The 17,726-nt window shown below is 53.1% G+C and overlaps 9 protein-coding genes across 9 annotated transcripts; 4 read left to right on the top strand and 5 right to left on the bottom strand.

The window, feature by feature from the left end:
• Positions 1-454: 454 nt before the first annotated feature.
• BU25DRAFT_179706 (CRAL/TRIO domain-containing protein) lies at positions 455-2,541 on the top strand. Its single transcript, XM_033700904.1, has 3 exons — positions 455-747; positions 804-945; positions 1,001-2,541. Exons 1-3 carry the CDS (start codon positions 575-577, stop codon positions 2,408-2,410), a joined length of 1,725 nt encoding a protein of 574 aa, XP_033557668.1. The 5' UTR covers positions 455-574; the 3' UTR covers positions 2,411-2,541.
• Positions 2,542-3,316: 775 nt separating this feature from the next.
• On the bottom strand, positions 3,317-4,166 carry BU25DRAFT_414477 (uncharacterized protein). The gene has a single exon (XM_033707296.1). It carries the CDS (start codon positions 3,946-3,948, stop codon positions 3,697-3,699), a length of 252 nt encoding a protein of 83 aa, XP_033557667.1. The 5' UTR covers positions 3,949-4,166; the 3' UTR covers positions 3,317-3,696.
• BU25DRAFT_494412 (general substrate transporter) lies at positions 3,815-6,243 on the bottom strand. Its single transcript, XM_033711779.1, has 4 exons — positions 5,655-6,243; positions 5,110-5,604; positions 4,673-5,053; positions 3,815-4,616 (listed from the first exon to the last, which is right to left on the bottom strand). Exons 1-4 carry the CDS (start codon positions 6,152-6,154, stop codon positions 4,295-4,297), a joined length of 1,698 nt encoding a protein of 565 aa, XP_033557666.1. The 5' UTR covers positions 6,155-6,243; the 3' UTR covers positions 3,815-4,294.
• Positions 6,244-9,056: 2,813 nt separating this feature from the next.
• BU25DRAFT_179715 (uncharacterized protein) lies at positions 9,057-9,791 on the top strand. Its single transcript, XM_033700905.1, has 2 exons — positions 9,057-9,152; positions 9,202-9,791. The coding sequence occupies exons 1-2, from the start codon at positions 9,147-9,149 to the stop codon at positions 9,514-9,516; spliced, it is 321 nt and encodes a 106-aa protein (XP_033557665.1). The 5' UTR covers positions 9,057-9,146; the 3' UTR covers positions 9,517-9,791.
• Positions 9,792-10,126: 335 nt separating this feature from the next.
• On the bottom strand, positions 10,127-10,303 carry BU25DRAFT_350344 (uncharacterized protein; the record flags this gene model as incomplete). Its single annotated transcript, XM_033703298.1, has 1 exon — positions 10,127-10,303. A coding segment is annotated over one exon (177 nt), but the record flags the coding sequence as incomplete, so codon positions are not given.
• Positions 10,304-11,284: 981 nt separating this feature from the next.
• Positions 11,285-13,067, top strand: BU25DRAFT_434264 (uncharacterized protein; the record flags this gene model as incomplete). Its single annotated transcript, XM_033708851.1, has 6 exons — positions 11,285-11,333; positions 11,648-11,671; positions 11,729-11,801; positions 11,840-12,104; positions 12,143-12,515; positions 13,003-13,067. The coding sequence occupies 6 exons, from the start codon at positions 11,285-11,287 to the stop codon at positions 13,065-13,067; spliced, it is 849 nt and encodes a 282-aa protein (XP_033557663.1).
• Positions 13,068-13,329: 262 nt separating this feature from the next.
• BU25DRAFT_414471 (dihydrolipoamide succinyltransferase) lies at positions 13,330-15,166 on the bottom strand. The gene is made up of 5 exons (XM_033707295.1): positions 14,955-15,166; positions 14,847-14,905; positions 14,723-14,797; positions 14,235-14,671; positions 13,330-14,184 (listed from the first exon to the last, which is right to left on the bottom strand). Exons 1-5 carry the CDS (start codon positions 15,107-15,109, stop codon positions 13,495-13,497), a joined length of 1,416 nt encoding a protein of 471 aa, XP_033557662.1. The 5' UTR covers positions 15,110-15,166; the 3' UTR covers positions 13,330-13,494.
• Positions 15,167-15,306: 140 nt separating this feature from the next.
• On the top strand, positions 15,307-16,184 carry BU25DRAFT_376116 (uncharacterized protein). The gene is made up of 5 exons (XM_033704111.1): positions 15,307-15,427; positions 15,482-15,614; positions 15,696-15,774; positions 15,845-15,886; positions 15,940-16,184. The coding sequence occupies exons 1-5, from the start codon at positions 15,405-15,407 to the stop codon at positions 15,963-15,965; spliced, it is 303 nt and encodes a 100-aa protein (XP_033557661.1). The 5' UTR covers positions 15,307-15,404; the 3' UTR covers positions 15,966-16,184.
• Positions 16,185-16,659: 475 nt separating this feature from the next.
• Positions 16,660-17,570, bottom strand: BU25DRAFT_414470 (histone H2A). Its single transcript, XM_033707294.1, has 3 exons — positions 17,439-17,570; positions 16,946-17,238; positions 16,660-16,895 (listed from the first exon to the last, which is right to left on the bottom strand). Exons 1-3 carry the CDS (start codon positions 17,492-17,494, stop codon positions 16,840-16,842), a joined length of 405 nt encoding a protein of 134 aa, XP_033557660.1. The 5' UTR covers positions 17,495-17,570; the 3' UTR covers positions 16,660-16,839.
• Between the last annotated feature and the right edge of the window lie 156 nt (positions 17,571-17,726).

Genomic DNA, 17,726 nt, shown 5'->3' with positions numbered 1-17,726 from the left:
AGCTTCAAGATTGCTGACAGCAGATTGTATAGCAACTTCACAGGCATCCATTTTGAGTAGGTGGTGTTGATAGTATAGCGTGTTGAATGCTAGGTAACGCGTTGTGGTGGGGTGGCCGATCACTATATGTGGCCGACCACTATATGGCTGAGCTTAGGTGTGATGCCGTTGAGATTCAAAGTTACCCCTCACTAGTGCACGTGATGTTCAAGGTATTTTGAAAACCATCATAGCATTGTCCGGATGCTCCGGGATCAAAAAATTGACTTTCATTGAGAACAATAACCTCCTCACGGCCAGAGCTTGCCATCGCGCACTCACAGTAAAACTCATCCGCAGATTTATCACGGCCTCTTTTAGTCCGGACTGTTCGGCGTCGCGAATCTCGCACGCCGCAAGGCCGACTGCAGTTCGGTCCTTCAAGCGCTAGCTGACATCACTGCCGTTACCCGCCGCAGAGCGCTCATAGCTAAATACGATGACGCGAAATATTACTTACATCTAATCGTTTCCCCTCTGATGTTCTCTCCTGGACAATCATCGCTCCTCTGACCTTCATACACGACACACAAACATGGCGGAGCTTACCAGAGTTGAATCGATGCAATACCCTGCTGGGCACTTGGCGCATCTTTCACAGAACCAGCAAGCACAGCTGGAAGCATTTGAGAAGCTTGCACAGGAGCAAGGCTACTACACGCCCGCCACAGAAACAACCGAAGCCAGCCATGATGACGAGACGATGCTGTACGCTTGCTTTTGGGAACTTTGAAGCGTACCGGCGGGGCGCTAACAACATGCAGTCGATTCTTGCGCGCGCGTCGCTTCGTGCCGCAAGATGCCTTTAAGCAGTTCAAGGACACCGAGGACTGGCGCAAAGACCAGAACATCGTCGACCTGTTCGAGACTATCGAGGTTGAAGAGTATGAGCAGACACGCCAACTGGTATCTTCTCCTCTTTCCCCGCACGCGCAGCGTTGTGTCTGACAGCTACACATAGTATCCCCAATGGCTCGGCCGACGCGACAAACGCGGCATTCCGCTGTACCTGTTCGAGGTCGCTCCTCTGAACTCCAAGAACATTTCTGCGTACGAGAAGGCCCTTGCTAAGGCAAGGACAACATCGCCCAAGGTCGCAACAAAGAATCTTCGTTTATTCGCCCTATACGAATCGCTCACTCGTTTTGTCACACCTCTGTGCTCGATGGTCAAACGTCCGCACCCTGAGACGCCCATTTCGCAGAGCAACAACATTGTGGATATCAGCAACGTTGGGCTGAAGCAGTTCTGGAACCTGAAGAGCCACATGCAGGATGCATCCGTTTTGGCCACAGCCCACTACCCTGAGACCCTCGACCGTATTTTCATTGTCGGTGCACCCGGCTTCTTTCCTACCGTCTGGGGCTGGGTCAAGCGTTGGTTTGACCCTATCACTGTTTCCAAGATCTTCATATTGTCGCCAGCCAACGTCTATGCTACGCTTTCCGAGTACATCGACCACGACAACATCCCCAAAAAGTATGGAGGTGGACTAGATTTCGAGTGGACCCAGATGCCGAACCTTGAGCCAGAGATCGAGGCTGCCGTTAAGTGGGAGAAGCCACGCATGCAGAACGGCAAGAAAACACTGCCTGTTGGACCTGTGAAGTGGGAGAAGGGGCAAAATGGCGAGATGCAAGCCTGGGCAGTAGGACGACAGAATGGTCAACCTCGCCGAGAACTTGTTTTCACCATACCGAACCCTGTGGGCTACAAGACCAAGCCAGTGGCTAATATACCCGCGCACGAGCTCGGCAATCCTCTCACAACTGTAGGCACCGCAACTCACCCTCCGGATGTAGACGACTCGACAACCGAACAGTCACCTCCGTCTGACTTGCCCTTGCCATCTGAGACACACCAATCACCGAATGTGGCTGCAGCCAGTACAGCGCCCTCGTCTACCCCTGCACAGACAGAGTTACCTATTCGCGAGGGCACTTCGGAGGCACGCTACGAGCAACAAAATCAGACACATGCTGCAGGCCAGCTTACAGAAGGTACACCACAGGCAGCCGTAAATGATCATGGGTACGGCGATAAGACAGTAACGATGGAGCCAAACACAGTCGGTCAGGCGCCGAAGGAGATTCCACTTCCCGAACGCGAAGAGCCTCCTGCACCAGGCTATCTCGAGCAGGCGCAGAACGTAGCTGCTCAGGCCTCAGGATACGTCACTTCGACTGTATCATCCGTTGCTGACGCTGTGACTGGCGCTGTATCAGGCAATGCAGACAAGAAAAAAGACGAGGTTGTAGAACCCACACGAACCAAGAGCCCTGAAGAGCAGCAGCTAGATAGGCAGATCGATGCGAGCAAAGATCAAGATGTAGAAGTCTTCCTGCGCGAGCAGAACCGAAGCAGGGCATAGAAAGTCTGGCGTTGCATCTTGTGTTTTCGATGAGATGGTGTACGATACCTTGGTGGCTTAGATAGCTCTGCACCTCATACCATGTCCGGGAGATCGGCATGGCCTTACGAATGAACGTTTGCCTCACTTGTTGCCCATTACTAGACACACGTCGACGGGAATGGATGCCGACCTTCTTGGACCAAGCTGAAGTACTGGATGGCTAGCGGCTGATATGGCTGGCTACACGAGAAGCAGGTCCGGGCCTGGTGAGTGGTACGGATGCGAGACACTGTATCACGGAGGGTACCGATCCTGTGGACTGTGGATCGTGGAGTGTTGCACGCGTACCTCGTGCGCGTTGTTTGGAGGTCGGTCACTTGGTGTGAGGCAGGTACAGGTCGTGATAATGAGTTCGGAAGATTGATGAGAGCCCGACTGCTACATTGTCTCTGCCCACAGTAACGCCGTGGGTGGGAGATTCATAACCTAGGTGTGACATTGATGTTAGACGTTGGGACAGCAAGTAGGTCGTTCTCTATCATTGTCTCTCAGCACAATCACTGTCTTTGAAGGCGGGGAACGAAATCCTTGGAGAGTCTACGCTGGCGAGAGCGAGGCATTCCACATTGTCACAACAGCACTCCCCTCGTACTACTCTTGTAGGCAGCTATTATGTTGCCGACGCGGCGCGTTGCAACCTGCGCCCCATAGGAGTGTTCATTGGCTCATACACATGTTGTGTACAGGGATCCACAGTTTGACGTGTGGCACATTCGTAACTTTGGCTGCGCCAGCGCTAGCGAGGGCGTGGCAACCCGTGCAGGCAATGGACGAACCAGCCCAACTGTGTCTTGTGATCATGAGGGAGCAGCTGCATTCATATCGATCTTCAACCAGCGCCTGCTTCTTCTGTCGCAGTAGTCAGGTACCATAGGACGAGGTGGCAACTTACGTATGAGAAAGCACGTACCTTGCGTTCCTTAAGTCAGATACGTGTTTGTCTTGTCATCAGCTGGATTTGCGGCAATCTTCTCCTCGGCAGGAGTGGCAACAGCAATGGTGGGCAGTACGAATTCATCATTGCTCATGTCGGAATTTCCCGCCTACTCAGAGTCACCTTCACCATAGCCCTCATACTTTCGTCCTCCCCGTCGCGCTCGTCATGCTCGTCCTATATTTCGATACTCTCAGCGCCCTCATCCTTATTCGAAGGTTGTGGTTCATCCTTCTGCAGCATATGCTCCAGATCACTCAGTTCCTCGTGTATCTCCTTCATGTGCTTCTCGGTAGCCTCGTCTTCACCCTCAGGATGCCAGCATCGCGTAGCCTTCCACAATGCTTCTGCGTCTGTGACATTTCTTTGCTTCGTACCAGTCGCCAAGGACACCTCCGAGTAGGATGAGTGTCTTCATGCGGTGGTACCTGGGACAGGCGCTATCATCGAGGATCTCTCTGGCTTGGAGGAGGCAGTCTTCGAGACGGTCGCTGTCGAAGTAGTCATAGGCCCTGTCGAGGCGTTTGGAGAAGTTCTTGTCGATCAGAGCGGCGTCAGCCATCTTTGTTGTCATGCTTAGTGAAGGATGTGAGCTGCAAAAGTTAGGACAATTGCGAGTGCTTGTCAGAAGATTGGGGCTTGCAGAGGTGAAGTGAAGGTGAAGGACAGCGCAAGTTTTGGGTAAGCGGGAAGCGAGGCAGGGATGGTACCAACAATAATTGGCCCCGGGTATATATTTCCTACGGACATATGCAATCACACTCAGTGTAATTGACACAGCCAGTCATTACCACATCTTGTCCTCATTCAATATATGTAATCATAGTCGTATTCCGCCTCGTCGCAGAAGTGATAAGTGTTGAGAGCTCACCACTCCTACAAACTCTTGATGGACACCCAGTGGCGACTTAAACGGTAGTCGCAGTCTTGGCAGCAACGTTATCGGTGCCGACTGGAATCTCGATATGCTTCTCGCCAAGGTGCATCTCGGAAGCGAAGGTGCTGTGAGGCTTCCACTTGCGAGAGGTGCGGGGAGTAGACTCCTCAAGCATCTTGTCGACCTGCTCGAGAGTAAGACCCTTGGTCTCAGGAACGAGGAAGTAGGCGAAGAAGAAAGAGATGCAGCAGAGACCGCCCCACATGAAGAAGACGTTGGAACCGAGACGAGCAGAGTCGGCACGGTCAGCGACCAGGTAGGGGGTAATGACACCGATGATGCAGTTCCAGAACCTACAAGGAATCAGTATCGTACCTCAAGGATTAGCATGGATTACAATAGTACATACCAGTTAGAGGCAGTGGACAGACCGACACCGCGCGAACGGATGGTGAGCGGGAAGATCTCACCAATGACGATCCAGGCAGCGGGACCCCAGGTAGTGGCGAAGACGGAGATGTTCAAGCAGATAAAGGCAATCATGGCGCGGGTAGCGTTGGGGTTGGCGGGATGGTCGGCAGTGTTCTTGCCAGCTGTGGCACCAATAGCACCAACGATGAACTGCATGATGACCATACCAGCGGCACCGAAGATGAGGATACGTCGGCGACCGATCTTCTCAACCATTACGAAGGAAGCGGGTGTAGAAAGCACGTTGACGAGGGTGGTGACGAGGGAGATGAGGAAGGGGTTGCTGATGGATCCGAGCTGCTGGAAGAAGACAGGGCCACTACAGGATATTAGCACACCAACACCTCGAAATCTATGGCTTTTGGGACTACTTAAAAATAGAAGATAAAGTTAATACCGGTAAGCTGCTGCATCATCTGCATACAGATACCGAGGATGGTGCGGCGCTTGTTGGAGGCAGGGTTGGTGATCTTGCCCTCGAAACAAGACATCCAGGACCCGAGGTAGCTGGTCTGGGGAACGACGGACATCTCGTACTCGTGGTTGGCAATGATCTCAGCAAGTTCATCCTGGATGTACTCGGAGTCAAGGGGCTGGCCACGAACGCGGCCAAGAGCGTGAGCAGCCTTGTCAAGCTTGCCCTTCTTGACCCAGTAACGAGGAGACTCAGGGAGTAGAGCAAGACCGACAGCCAGGATGATGGCCCAGAGGAACTGCACGGCGATAGGAATACGGTAAGAGCCAGTGTCGCGGCGGTTCTGAGTGCCGTAGACAACGCAGTTGGCGAGCAGGATACCAATGGTAATGCAGAACTGGTAACCAGCAACAACGGCACCACGGACCTTGCGAGGAGCGATCTCAGACATGTACCTGTTCTTGTTAGTGGCTGCGTTGAGACATGATGTTCGTAAGTGACTTACAGAATGACGATGGCGGAGATGAAACCAACACCGAAACCAGCGATGAGACGACCCGCGACCATGACGTTGAGACCAGTGGAGGCAGTCTCGAGGATACCACCGACAGAGAAGATTACGCAACCCAGAATGATGGTCATGCGACGACCGATGAAGTCGGCAAGGTCACCGGCGATGATAGCACCGAAGAAGGTACCGGCAGAGAGAATGGAGGTGGTCAGAGATTGTTGCCACGATGGAACACTGAAGAATTCGTTGCGGTATGTCTTGATCTGGTCGGCAGTGGCGTCAGGGTTCCAAACATCGGGGTAGTCGTAGCCAGTGTACTGCTTGATGAAGTAGTCCATGTTAAGGACACCACCCATCCAACCGGTATCATATCCGAAGAAGATACCACCGAAAGCTGCGAAAGCAACGATCAGGTAGGCACGAACGGTGACGGGGGCCTCAACGCGGTTGACATCGGAGGTACCGGTGACGGGGACAGCTCCACCACCAGGCATGATTGCTGTTGTAGTGTAGTTGGTTATGTGGTAAGGTGGGGTGACAAGATATATGAGGCTCTTCGATCAGGAAGAGGAGTCCCGCGCAGCGAGGGTGAGTGAAAGCTGGGGATGTCTTTGGAACTGCGCAGGACCCCAGCTTTTAATGTCGATCCCAAGGAGCAGTAATACAGCAAGCACGGTGCATGCGAGTGGCTTCTAGTGGATGGGTAGAGTAACATTGCACATTTCAGCCTATACTCGATATGGATGCTACTCCGCATCTCACTTCTAGAAGGGCTTGTCGCTTTTCCCCACAAGCCTCTCGCTCAGCCTAGTGAAAGGCAACCTGCGCACATGACTGAGACTGCAGGAACAGCATGATCACGCCTTGTCCTTCTCTTGTGTTGTCGCTTGCGATGCGCGGCCTGTAAACTCGAATCTCTTCATGTGAAGCGGAAATCCAACAGTCGGTCCGGGATGCGGGTTATCGATTGACCGGAGAACGAATCTGGGGCCGCCAAATCCTCCAAGCATCACCCGAAGCCAGTTCTTAGCTGCAGGTTCTGTTAGGACCCCTGCAACCAACCGAGGCGGCGTGCATGAGCGAATGAAAGTTCGGACTCTCGAGTGAACTCAACGCTAAATCGCGCTTTCATAAAAGCATCACATGCCGTGCCGTTTTGTTCGAAGCTGGCGCCCAGCCACCTAGCCCCTGCACTTGGCTTACATGGAAGCAACGAATGACCGTAAAATGTCTTTTAGCTTTGTCATGGCGACGGTCGGTCATAACTATGAATGCCGGGTGCGGTAAGCCACAACGCGCCAGTGCTGTGTGTCTAGGCCAACATTCACTGCTTCTGATAGTCAATAAATCTTTGTGTGTAGGATTCACCGCGCCCTGAGTTTGGAAATGGCCTTGTACATCCTCGCGAGAGCTTGTGCGATGCTCGAAGCTGGATAAAGCGTGGCAGGTGCATCCCGCCTTAACAACCGCGTGCGTGGTGGTGTGTCTCCGTTACCAGGATGGTACGCCAATACCTAACAGGAGTATTGATTGGATGGCGTCTCTGACACGCCAGGGTCTGGATCAAAAGCTGGGGATAAAAGTCTCCAATGGTGATGGCCGTTGCATCGAAGCTCGAATCAGTGGCCGCCTCGTACCACATGCCTGTCTCATGGTCAATTTCAGATAGTTCGCTTCCTCGTCAGCTTGTCACACCAAGAACTAGCCGCAACCGCTTCTATTTTCACAATCAAACAAGCTGTGGTGTTCACAAGCAATGGTGGCGCCGTTGGCATTGTAGTCACCATCCCTTTTGTTGTTCACATCCGTGCGGCGTATCTGGAGAACCTTGTTGTCAGGCGGTCATAGGTACTCCCGGGACGACAACGAGCGAATGGCGTAAAGCGTTGACCGCTGCATGACTTCCGGGCGCAGATTTCCGATCCGCGATGAAGAAGCAAGCCATAGGAGAAGGAGCACATGACGGAGCGACAGTGAACGAATGATGGGGGCAAATCAACCGCCATCACATGCGTGTCACCAACGGTCCTGAATGTCTGCATCTGGGGTAGGCACCCCACCACAAAGGGGTTTGTAACCTCCGCGCCGTGCTCCCATTAGCAGACTCCTTGTCAGAAGCTGTAGGGTATTTTTATGTTTGCAAGCCACAAGTTTATGAAGATTTTTCTGTCGCATTGCCGTATACAAAGTTCCGCGGCAAGGCGACTGTTTTGGTGTGCTGATTTCCGGGCGCGCCCAGAAAAAGCATAGGCAGCATCCATGAGGCGTGGTCGCCGATCAGACCCGTAACCATCGCGGTTCCTTATACACGTTCAACGCGTGGCTACTGACTGACATGTTGACGGACTGCATCGTACAAAGCGTGTGTAGAGACTGCCTTCGCATGCAACCTTCGACGACACAGAAACAGCGATTCGTGTGCGCTCTGCAGCAATTGCAAGGCGCTAACTCCGGAAGGCAGTGCCAAGCGAGCGCAAACTGACTTTCCAAGATGCTGAAGGAGTTATCATACTCTTTATGGTAAGAAGCCGTACATGCGATCAAGGACCCACAGCGATCGGAACTGGCGAAGCTTTTGTAACGGCAGTACTATGGACATACTCTGGCCTTCAGAGCGATCGAGGTTTGGGTAACTGTCATGATCTCCTGGGCAAAATTCGCACCAGCAGAAACAAGCATCAGGCGATGTGTAAAGCGTTCTTGATAGACAGTGGTCGTTGCTGATGTTCTGCTGATGTTCACGGGAGGTGGAGAAGGGTCTCGACTGTATCCAATTTTCTTGCAACTCCACTTCGGGGCTCCGCAAAGTCTCCAGGTCGGCAGAACTTTTATGCTGATTCATGATGGTCGTTGAGGACTAGAGGCCACGCGAGACCCACTTTCGGGAGTCACGACAATTCCCGTGCCCTCTCGTACCACACGGCAGCGGTACCGTAGTAGTCAGGGCAGAAATCTAACATGGACTATCGTCGGCTTGCTCCGAAGAGCCTCAGCGGCCGAGCGCTTCGTACTTCCTGACCAAGCAGCTAGGGGTTCTAGAAAATTGAAGATGGTCAGCAACGCAGCATCTGAATTCTGAAGCCGTGTACAACTACCAGCATAATACGATATCGATGACGGAACCAATCTGCCGATATGCGCCCAAGGATCTTCTGCAGGCGCTGTGCAGGAGCTGTGCTGACGTTGCTTGCGGAGCTCCCTTAGCAAAGAATCGAGGCGATAGGGACAGACCGCGTGATCATCACAGGCGCCGCACGCGTAGTAGCTCAGCTATGATGCGACTGGACAGTACCGCTGAACGTTGATACAAGTTGCTGCGCAAAAAAGGGGTTCGTTGGACTCGCTGCGAACAACGTGGCAATGAGGTGATCACGACCCCCGGGAGCGCGTCGCGCCTGTGAGTGGGGTGCACGCGCACGTGTGCGAGCCCTCTCACAAAGTCCTTCGCCTCTATAGTAGAAACATATCCGCCATTCTCCACACAACATGGCTGTAAGTAAGACATGCTTGCTATAGACGTTATACGCTAACACCTCCATAGCCCCGCGAAACTACATATGGTATCGTTGTTGATGCAAATCCCCCAGCCTATCCAGGCGGTATCGTCGAGGTGCACCACCACCATCACCACACACTCTGCGCCCGCAATGCACGTTATTCTGCATTCTGCAGAATCCTCCTCGTAGTCATCCTCGTGTTCTTCATCATTGCTTCCTTCGGCATCGTCACATTCGTTGCGTGGAACTTTCACGAGGTTGCTGAGTGCGAAAAGCACCGGCTGCCTTGGGAGAAGCCTTGCAAAGACTGGCTGGGCAAAGACTTGAAGGATTGGCTAGGTCGAAGCTCATTTGTATGAGCTTGATCACAAGCATTCGAGCGAGAATAACTCCTGATACGAAGTCAAAGCGTAGCATCCTCGGTCTTGAGGGCGTTTGATACGGGAAGAGCGCAGCGTCCATGAGCTTCCAAGAATCTCGAACATCTGTACTCTATGTCGCAAGGCGCCTAAACATGAACTCTTAATTTTATATGTACCATCAATGAAGATGTGAGGCTTTTGTTGTCGATGGTTGGAAAGTCGTGTGAGGCCCTCCCTGGTTAGTCGAAATCAAAAGCTCTAGGGTTAAACTTTAGACGCATGCTTTTCCTGCGCCTCGCATTTCTCGGCGTAGCTGGCTATGTTCCTTCACCATCAGTGCATAAACGAAAGTACGGGATACGGAATACTCATGTTCAGCTTATCCAATTGTACGCACATGTTCACAAGAGCGCACGTAGACTTCGCTCGGCTACGACCTAAGTATTGATAGAAGCACGAAATCAAATCGTCGGGATATCTATGAAGCAAATACGCTAACTCTCTGCGCAGAACTTGAACTAAAGTGCGCATTATCTATCAATTTGGAATGTGCTTCAGATCGTTACGCTCATGCAAGCGTTTGATATCGTGCCTGACATCAATAAACTCATTCAACTGCCATTGCGTTAGCTACATTTCCATGTCTTCGAGGTGTGCATGGTTTCACTTGCTGCAGAATATCATCAGGTGTGCTCTTGTTCGGCACGAAGACCAGCTGCCAGTCCGGATACGGCTTCTCTGTGCCAATGTACTTGCCCTCTTCATCTTTGGCGTAGTGTTTGATGTCGTCACAGTCCGCTTCCCCGTCTTCATGGCACTGCTCCAGGGCAACTGGTCTCCAAAGGAGAGCTTGTGGGTACTGTGAATCATCGGCACATCGACTTTGTCGTTTGGGTCGCCCTTATGGAGGGAGCGTAGGTAGGAAGAAGCTTTGTAGGTTGGTGGTATCGCATGATCTACGTATGAAGGCGGTGTGGCTCTGGGTTTATGTGAGTATACAGCTGGCTATTGGGGATATTCATAAGCATACTTCGAGTCGTTTGAAGTGCCCATCTGCATGATCTCCTTGCGTGGACGTTCAATGCTTCTAGCGTGCAACTAGAAGGTCATGCGGTGCTCTTGAGAAGCCAGCGATACGAATAGGGACGACTCCAAGCATGGTTTGGTCTCTGGGGACTCAGGACCAAATAATACGTTTACGAAGAGCGAGGCTGACTTCACCGGCGACACAGCGATATATCCTGCGATGGTAAACTCTACGCCGTGGACTTGCACTGTTGTTTGTCAGGCCCACACTTTTCTCGGTGTGATCTCAGAAGATATGTTCGTGGTAAGATTTGCGCTTGCCAGAAGGTGTTGACCAGTGTTGCAACTACACAAGCTCGATATGAGCGTGCGAACAGTATAGCTCAGGTCACGACGCAGTGGTTATAACGATTCGATGTTCCTCTGGTGCGGCCCAATACTTCTTTGATTGTGAACTTGACAGGTGAAAAGATGATACCTGTTCCCCAGAGCTGTTACGGTGCGTATCCATTGTGAAAGGGCAGCCTGGATGTGATCAGACTACTGATATAGAGAGTGTGTACAACGACCTGCACATCCATTGTGCTGGCATCAGTGTCGCGCAGCGCTGAAACAACATAGAAACTTGCCACTCCTCGTCCACAGAGCCAGTGAAGGCGATCTCTGGCGTAGTGGCGAATAGTCAGTGCTTCGGTAACGTGGCGACACATCCAGTGATCCTGTCCTCGACAGCCCAACTATGGCTTGTGCAAACGTACTTCGTGATCTGATCTCATGCATTGGTGCCTGTGGGCTATTGTGAAGGCCTTGACCAGGTGTGCAAATGGTGAAGACGAAGGGTTCCGCCACGTGGGGACACGGTGGTTGCTCCTTCCTCACAAACAACAAACGCGAATTCGAGTGTTTACATGACGTATGGAGACGCCTTCTGCCTAGTCCAGTTCATTCTTACCATACCACTCGACTGTACAGTCTTGACACGCGCAGTCTAGGCAATCATCTGTCGCCAGTAAGACAAACACTACCGAAACTGCTTCCACACCGATAGTCTCTGTAGTCGCGCTTGCCTTTGACTTACAGTCAACAAATCTCATTACAACAGTGACAATAGGTGCCTGGGGCTACGGTAAGTCAGTACTGCGAACGCTGTGGTGAATCAAATTCAAAACTAATTGTCATTCAGGTCTCTTCCAGTTGGACAATGACTTCGACACCCTCAGCGAGCTAGGCCACGATATGGGCCTCACTAAGCTTGAGTAGGAGTGCAGGCTGTTGCGAAGGCTGCAGGCCAGAGCGACAAAGAAGTCGACAGCATCTACCTCTCCATCTACGGCGGCGCCTCTCACCACGAGGTCGTGCGCAAACACCTTGACTCGGGAGTCCTGGCCGACTTTGTCAAAGTCAAAGAGGCCAAGATGCTGTCCATCCCAAACAGTTCCCAAGACCAGCAGCTCGAGTACCTATTCCGCTACCCATGCTACGGTTATGTTCTACTCGGTGCCTGCGCCATGACACTTGGCTGTCACCTTCCAGAGTCATACATCGACATGCTCAAGATCGTCTACACTGAAGGCGGACTCATGCCAGAAGCCTCAAGCAGATCCACAAGGCGCTCTTCGGTCCAGACAGATACAGGGATGGCGAACCTTACGACTTCGAGTCGGAGGGTCTTATCGAGACAACGAACGCCATGACTGACGACTCCAACGACGAGCTCAACGGCCTCGGATGCAAGGGCTTAAACGTCATAAGGCCAGGTGGTATCTTCAACACTGGTATGGGTAACTCCACGGACTCGGTCATCATTAAGGAACTGCGTAGCAAGCTTCACAGCCCCAATGCATGTGCTGAGTGCTCTACCCGTCACGGATCAGACGGAAGTGCGCTGCTGCAATGCGCCAGATGTAAGGAGCGGAAGTACTACTCTGTGATCTGCCAGAAGAAGCACTGGAAGATCCACAAGAAGCTGTGTAAGTCGGTCAAAAGCCTAAGGTTCACGTCAAGCGGTCGAGGTTGACATGCGGTGTCTCCTTCAGATTGGAGACTTTGAAACAACTATCTTCACGAACTTCGCTGGTCTCTGGGCGTCGGTAAGCTGTCCTACTGCGTGTTGGTGAAGAGGCTTCGGACGCGTTTAGCTCCGTTGCACATAAGCAGATACGTATGCACAAGGCCTTGTGAGGGAATCTGTTGCAATTGATGATGATCCATCCTGGCTTTCTTGCGGTGCGCTAACCTTTCTGCTATGTGAGACTTCGGTTTGTGCTCTTTGACCTCCCCTTGCGTTGGTTGTGGTGCTGTTTGACCTGGCTACATCATTGCGGGCGCGACAGTTTCTGCATCCCGACCTGGGTGCGTGTAAAATCTTACGAATCATACTTTATGTGCTTCATTATGTGGTTTGATGCGCGTTTGGGCGATTTTATGCGTTGTGGTGGTCGTGCTGATTTTTTGAAGATGTTCATGTAGTTCGTAAAATGCAGAATCAATCATTACCTGTGCCAACCCTTTTTAGGCTATAGGTGACAACGAACTATTTCGATAACACGTCGAAACTGTTGATTCGGATACTACACTAACCTCTAATTAAGACACAGTATCTGTACACAGAAATCACATACAATAGGTGTAGGGGGGTTAGATTATGTTGGGTGCGTTGTCTGGCTCACACCGCACGCATCGGAGATCTGCGAACATAACTCAGCGTCCACACCAACACATCGTAAGCGAGTCAACGAGGCGAAGACATCACAGCAGTGGAACAAAAAGGTTCAAATGTAGGATGGATAGATAACGCTCATTATGCACTTGACCAACTAATCATACACCTCGAGATAACTCATTCCACGTATGCCAGTTGTCCAGTTGTTGACCGGCTCCATCCTTCCCAAGCCACATGAATGTACAAAAGAGAACTACATATCACTTCAGATCACACGTCCCACCCCCCTACAACAGCATTTTCCTGGGGTCCTCAATGTACTCCTTGATCTTGACAAGGAAAGTGACAGCCTCCCTGCCGTCAAGCAGCCTGTGGTCGTATGTGAGGGCGAGGTACATCATGGGCCTGATCTCGACCTTGCCGTTGATGGCCACGGGCTTGTCCTTGATGGCGTGAAGACCCAAGACAGCGGTCTGGGGCAGGTTGATGATGGGTGTACCCATTAGCGAGCCGAAAACACCACCGTTGGAGATGGTGAATGTGCCACCAGCCATGTCCTCGATAGTGAGCTTGTTATCGCGGGCCTTCTTGCCGAGGTCGGCGATGGCCTTCTCGATGCCAACCATGTCAAGGCTCTCGGCGTTGCGGACAACGGGGGTGACGAGACCCTTCTCGGTGGCAACGGCGACGGAGATATCGACGTAGTCGCGGTAGACAATGGTGTCGCCGCCCTTGGGGCCCTCGATGGAGGCGTTGACAGCGGGAACGTCGCGCATGGCAAGGATACAGGCGCGCGAGAAGGCGGACATGAAGCCGAGCTTGACGCCCTTGTTCTTGAGGATCTCATCCTTGTAGAGCTTGCGGAACTCCATGATGGACGACATGTCGACCTCGTTGAAGGTTGTGAGGGACGCGGCGGTGTTCTGCGACTGCTTTAGGCGCTCAGCAATGCGGAGACGCATGCGGTTCATCTTGACCTGTTTATTTCGTTAGCATAAACCTTGCATTTGTACTCCATCTGACGTACGCGGTTCTCTCCACGGCTGCCAGACTGGACCTGCTTGGACTCCTCCTTCGGCGCAGGCTTCGACTCTTTCTTGGGCTCAGGCTGCTTGGGTGGCTGAGGCTTTGACTCTTGCTTGGGGGGCTCGGGTTTCGACTCCTCCTTCTTGGGCTGCTTCTGCTCTTGCGACTTGGACTGCTCCTGCTCGCCAGAAGGTTGCGACGCGGTCTCCTGGTCCTTGGAAGCAGGCTCCTTGGGCTCCTCCTTTGCCTGCTCTCCACCAGACGGCGCAGCGCCGCCAACCTCAAGCTTGACGACATCCTGTCCGACGGTAACGGTGTCCTCCTCGTTGACGAGGAACTCCTTGATGGTACCGGCCTGGGGCGCGTTCAGGGAAACGTCGATCTTGTCGGTCTCGATGGTGGCAATCTCCTCGTCCTGTTCAACGTAGTCACCGACCTCTGCATGCTATCAGTACCCTGGCGTGCGTGATGTACATCGGTGTTCCTCACGTTTCGACCATTGCTTCAGTGTACCCTCGGTAATGGATTCGGCCATCTCGGGAACCTTGACCGTGGTGACATCGGCTGCAGCAATGTTAGCATTTGAGCCATGTTGCGCGTCGCTGAAACGCACCATAGCTTCGTGTCTGGTCGAGAGTCCACAGGCGTTGTGTTGCGAGCTGTCCAGGTCGTCTAACATCGGCTTAGCTAAGCTTCCATGCCGTCCAATGGCACTGCATACCTTGATACCTGGCTCAAGAGGCCAGAAGAAGTCGCTCTCGAGATGGCAGAGTAGCTGCGTGCAGCGGGAGCGCGGGTGACAGAACGAGCGCCGGCGCGCAGGGCTGACGAGCGCATTGCGCTGGGCAGGCGGCGGAGACACTGTTGACTCGACATGGTGGGTGAGAGACGGCAAACCTCGGGAAATAAAAAACCAAATGGGGTGGGCAAGAGCCGCGAAAGGAGGTGAGAGAGGTGTTGTGAGGGAATTGCTGAAGCTGCAACAGGGCACCAGTTCTGACGTCTCGGATCGTCCAGTCGGAAGAATGGACCTCCAAAGCTAACCCGTAATGCCAAGCCTGCACCTCACATCGAACAGCTCGCGCAGCACCACGACGACAACGAGGCATTGCGGCCACACATTACACACACGCCTTCCTCCACGCACACGACTGGAAGGGCCGCCATCGCCATGAGCTCCAAGAAGCAAGTCCTGTACGCCGCCGCGCCTGTGCCGCCCGCTGCTCGCAGAGACTGACGCACACGCAGGAGCCTTTACAGGCAGTCGCTGAAGCTTGCGCTCGACTGGAGCGTCCACCGATACCTCTGGCGTGGCCAGGCAGTCTACCTCCGCGGTCTTTTCGAGGCGAACAGAAATGTCACAGAGCCGCGACAGCAGAGGGTGCGCAGCCCGTCCACACCGCATACCACCAATGCCAGGACTACGACAATATGACAGGACAGCGCTGATAGCTGCGAACAGGCACTAATCACTGAGACCGAGAACCTGCTCGAGAAGTGGAAGCACCCCGACCCATACCGCCCACCCACGGCCCCAGGAGGTGCGTTGCTATACTCCGGATACATATCCGCCACGGCCGCGGAAACGGCAATGCTAACAACACTGTACAGGCTCGAAGTACGAGCGCAACCTCCCTGTCCCGATCCTGGATCGTGAGTGCTCTTCTTCCATACATGACTAATGATGGATTGCTAATTGGGCGCAGCTCCACCGAAATGGATGAACCCGTAAGCGGGTGGGGATGGCTGATCAGGGGAGGAGCATTTGTAGCTTTGTAGGTGTACATATCACACATTTATGCGATTGCGCAAGGGCGCAGAGACTGTCAGAGCACTTCAATCTTCAATGTTCAGCTGCTCGAGAGACCGCCAGTGAGTGATGTCGTAGCGGGCCGTAGTGCACCAACAAGGCTGCTAATATCACATCTATGTACTCTTCAATCATCAGTGCGCAGCGAAAGTGTCCGGCCCGTGAAACATTTCCATTTCCTAAGTTTGTAAAGCGAAGGGTCGTGACCTGTCGGTTTCTTGATGTTGCAGACCGAGCGCATTGGTGAACTCGAAGTCTGCCGCCTGCAGCTGCAAGCAGCGCAACACCAAGCCGACAAACGCCAAACTTCGACCTTCCACTGAAAACGCGCAAATGGCAAACATCGCCCAGTGCCCCAAACTTGCGATGCAGGCCAAATGCGCAATTCGCATCTGAATGACGCAATGCAATGAGGCGCCAGAAACTGCGAGTTGCAGTGACGTATCTGCAAATGCATCGCCGAACCCTGAGGCTCCCGACTGGCCTTCGTGGCTCAACAGTGCATTGCGCACCGCAAACTACAATGTTCGATAAAATGGCAGGCTGGATGTCCGTAAAAGCAAGCTGCTAAACCTACAAACCAAGAGTCACGATGAGAGGTGGATGGAGAAGTGAAGTGATATAGCTCGATTCAGCTCATGAGCATCTGGCCAAAATGCGACCAGCTAATATACAGCTCTGGTATAACCCCGTGAAAAGCCGTGAACCCAAACCCAGTCAGACTCCCATTATCATTGCAGATGAAAAGACCCATGAAGAAACACCGATGAAGCAAGAACTCAAACGCACACTGCGCTTACAGCTCCTGAGAAGGACCCTTGCCAGGCTTGGCTGTCTTCTTGGGCAGCAGGTCTGCATCGCGTTAGCATTGGAAGTGGAAGGCGCTGGAAGAGGAGACGTACTCTGGTGAATGTTGGGGAGGACACCACCCTGGGCAATGGTGACGTGGCCGAGCAGCTTGTTCAACTCCTCATCATTCCTGATGGCGAGCTGGAGATGACGGGGAATGATACGGGTCTTCTTGTTGTCGCGCGCAGCGTTACCAGCCAACTCGAGGATTTCGGCAGCGAGGTACTCAAGGACGGCAGCGAGATAGACGGGAGCACCGGCACCGACACGCTGAGCGTAGTTGCCCTTGCGGAGAAGACGGTGGACACGACCGACGGGGAAGGCGAGACCGGCCTTGGAAGAACGACTGCGCAATGTCAGACAATGGTCAAGCAAGCTCAATGAAGCTCAAAGATGATGTAGCTGGAGCATGTGGGTCGAAAAAGACGCGTCAAGCAGATGCAGGACGCGTCAAAGGCCTCGAACCCAGGTGTAGAAAATGCAAAAATGCAAAGTCAAAACACCAGAGATGGTGCGCAAGGCAGAGAGGGAGAAGGCGCGACTTACGACTGGGCGTTGGACTTGGAGCCGCTGGCCTTGCCTCCGGATTTGCCGCCAGTCATTTTGAAGAGGATTTGGGTTTGGGTGGTAAAGTTGGGAGATAAGAGTGCTGGGAGCTGAAGAGGGCTAGGAGCGTGTGGTGGGCGCGAAGTGTCGAGACGATGGATTGCTTGCTGCTGGTGGGGGGCGGCGACGACTTATAAGGACGGCGCGGGCGTGTTGTGGTGCGCGAGATCAACTGGCGGACTAGCGCGCCGGGGAGCTTTGGCAGCGTCGCAGCTTGGGGCGCGCCCG

This window comes from Macroventuria anomochaeta (assembly GCF_010093625.1).
Source record: "Macroventuria anomochaeta strain CBS 525.71 unplaced genomic scaffold BU25scaffold_37, whole genome shotgun sequence".
Lineage (NCBI taxonomy): Eukaryota > Fungi > Ascomycota > Dothideomycetes > Pleosporales > Didymellaceae > Macroventuria > Macroventuria anomochaeta.
The sequence above is the reverse complement of the archived record's forward strand: the minus strand, read 5'-3'. Positions and strand labels throughout refer to the sequence as shown.

Excerpts from the sequence above, each read along its gene's own strand:
- BU25DRAFT_179706 (XM_033700904.1), top strand. The coding sequence starts at position 575 with ATGGCGGAGCTTACCAGAGTTGAATCGATGCAATACCCTGCTGGGCAC. Across the intron at positions 748-803 it reads CATGATGACGAGACGATGCT|TCGATTCTTGCGCGCGCGTC; the intron begins GTACGCTTGCTT and ends AACAACATGCAG. Across the intron at positions 946-1,000 it reads ATGAGCAGACACGCCAACTG|TATCCCCAATGGCTCGGCCG; the intron begins GTATCTTCTCCT and ends AGCTACACATAG.
- BU25DRAFT_376116 (XM_033704111.1), top strand. The coding sequence starts at position 15,405 with ATGAGCTCCAAGAAGCAAGTCCT. Across the intron at positions 15,615-15,695 it reads CAGAGCCGCGACAGCAGAGG|GCACTAATCACTGAGACCGA; the intron begins GTGCGCAGCCCG and ends AGCTGCGAACAG. Across the intron at positions 15,775-15,844 it reads CCCACCCACGGCCCCAGGAG|GCTCGAAGTACGAGCGCAAC; the intron begins GTGCGTTGCTAT and ends AACACTGTACAG.
- BU25DRAFT_414477 (XM_033707296.1), bottom strand. The coding sequence starts at position 3,948 with ATGGCTGACGCCGCTCTGATCGACAAGAACTTCTCCAAACGCCTCGAC.
- BU25DRAFT_494412 (XM_033711779.1), bottom strand. The coding sequence starts at position 6,154 with ATGCCTGGTGGTGGAGCTGTCCCCGTCACCGGTACCTCCGATGTCAAC. Across the intron at positions 5,605-5,654 it reads ATCTCCGCCATCGTCATTCT|GTACATGTCTGAGATCGCTC; the intron begins GTAAGTCACTTA and ends TAACAAGAACAG. Across the intron at positions 5,054-5,109 it reads ATTAACTTTATCTTCTATTT|TGGCCCTGTCTTCTTCCAGC; the intron begins TTAAGTAGTCCC and ends AATATCCTGTAG.
- BU25DRAFT_414471 (XM_033707295.1), bottom strand. The coding sequence starts at position 15,109 with ATGTCGAGTCAACAGTGTCTCCGCCGCCTGCCCAGCGCAATGCGCTCG. Across the intron at positions 14,798-14,846 it reads CGACCAGACACGAAGCTATG|CCGATGTCACCACGGTCAAG; the intron begins GTGCGTTTCAGC and ends ACATTGCTGCAG. Across the intron at positions 14,185-14,234 it reads GCAGCCGTGGAGAGAACCGC|GTCAAGATGAACCGCATGCG; the intron begins GTACGTCAGATG and ends CGAAATAAACAG.
- BU25DRAFT_414470 (XM_033707294.1), bottom strand. The coding sequence starts at position 17,494 with ATGACTGGCGGCAAATCCGGAGGCAAGGCCAGCGGCTCCAAGTCCAAC. Across the intron at positions 17,239-17,438 it reads TCCAAGTCCAACGCCCAGTC|TCGTTCTTCCAAGGCCGGTC; the intron begins GTAAGTCGCGCC and ends GACATTGCGCAG. Across the intron at positions 16,896-16,945 it reads CCTCCCCAACATTCACCAGA|ACCTGCTGCCCAAGAAGACA; the intron begins GTACGTCTCCTC and ends AACGCGATGCAG.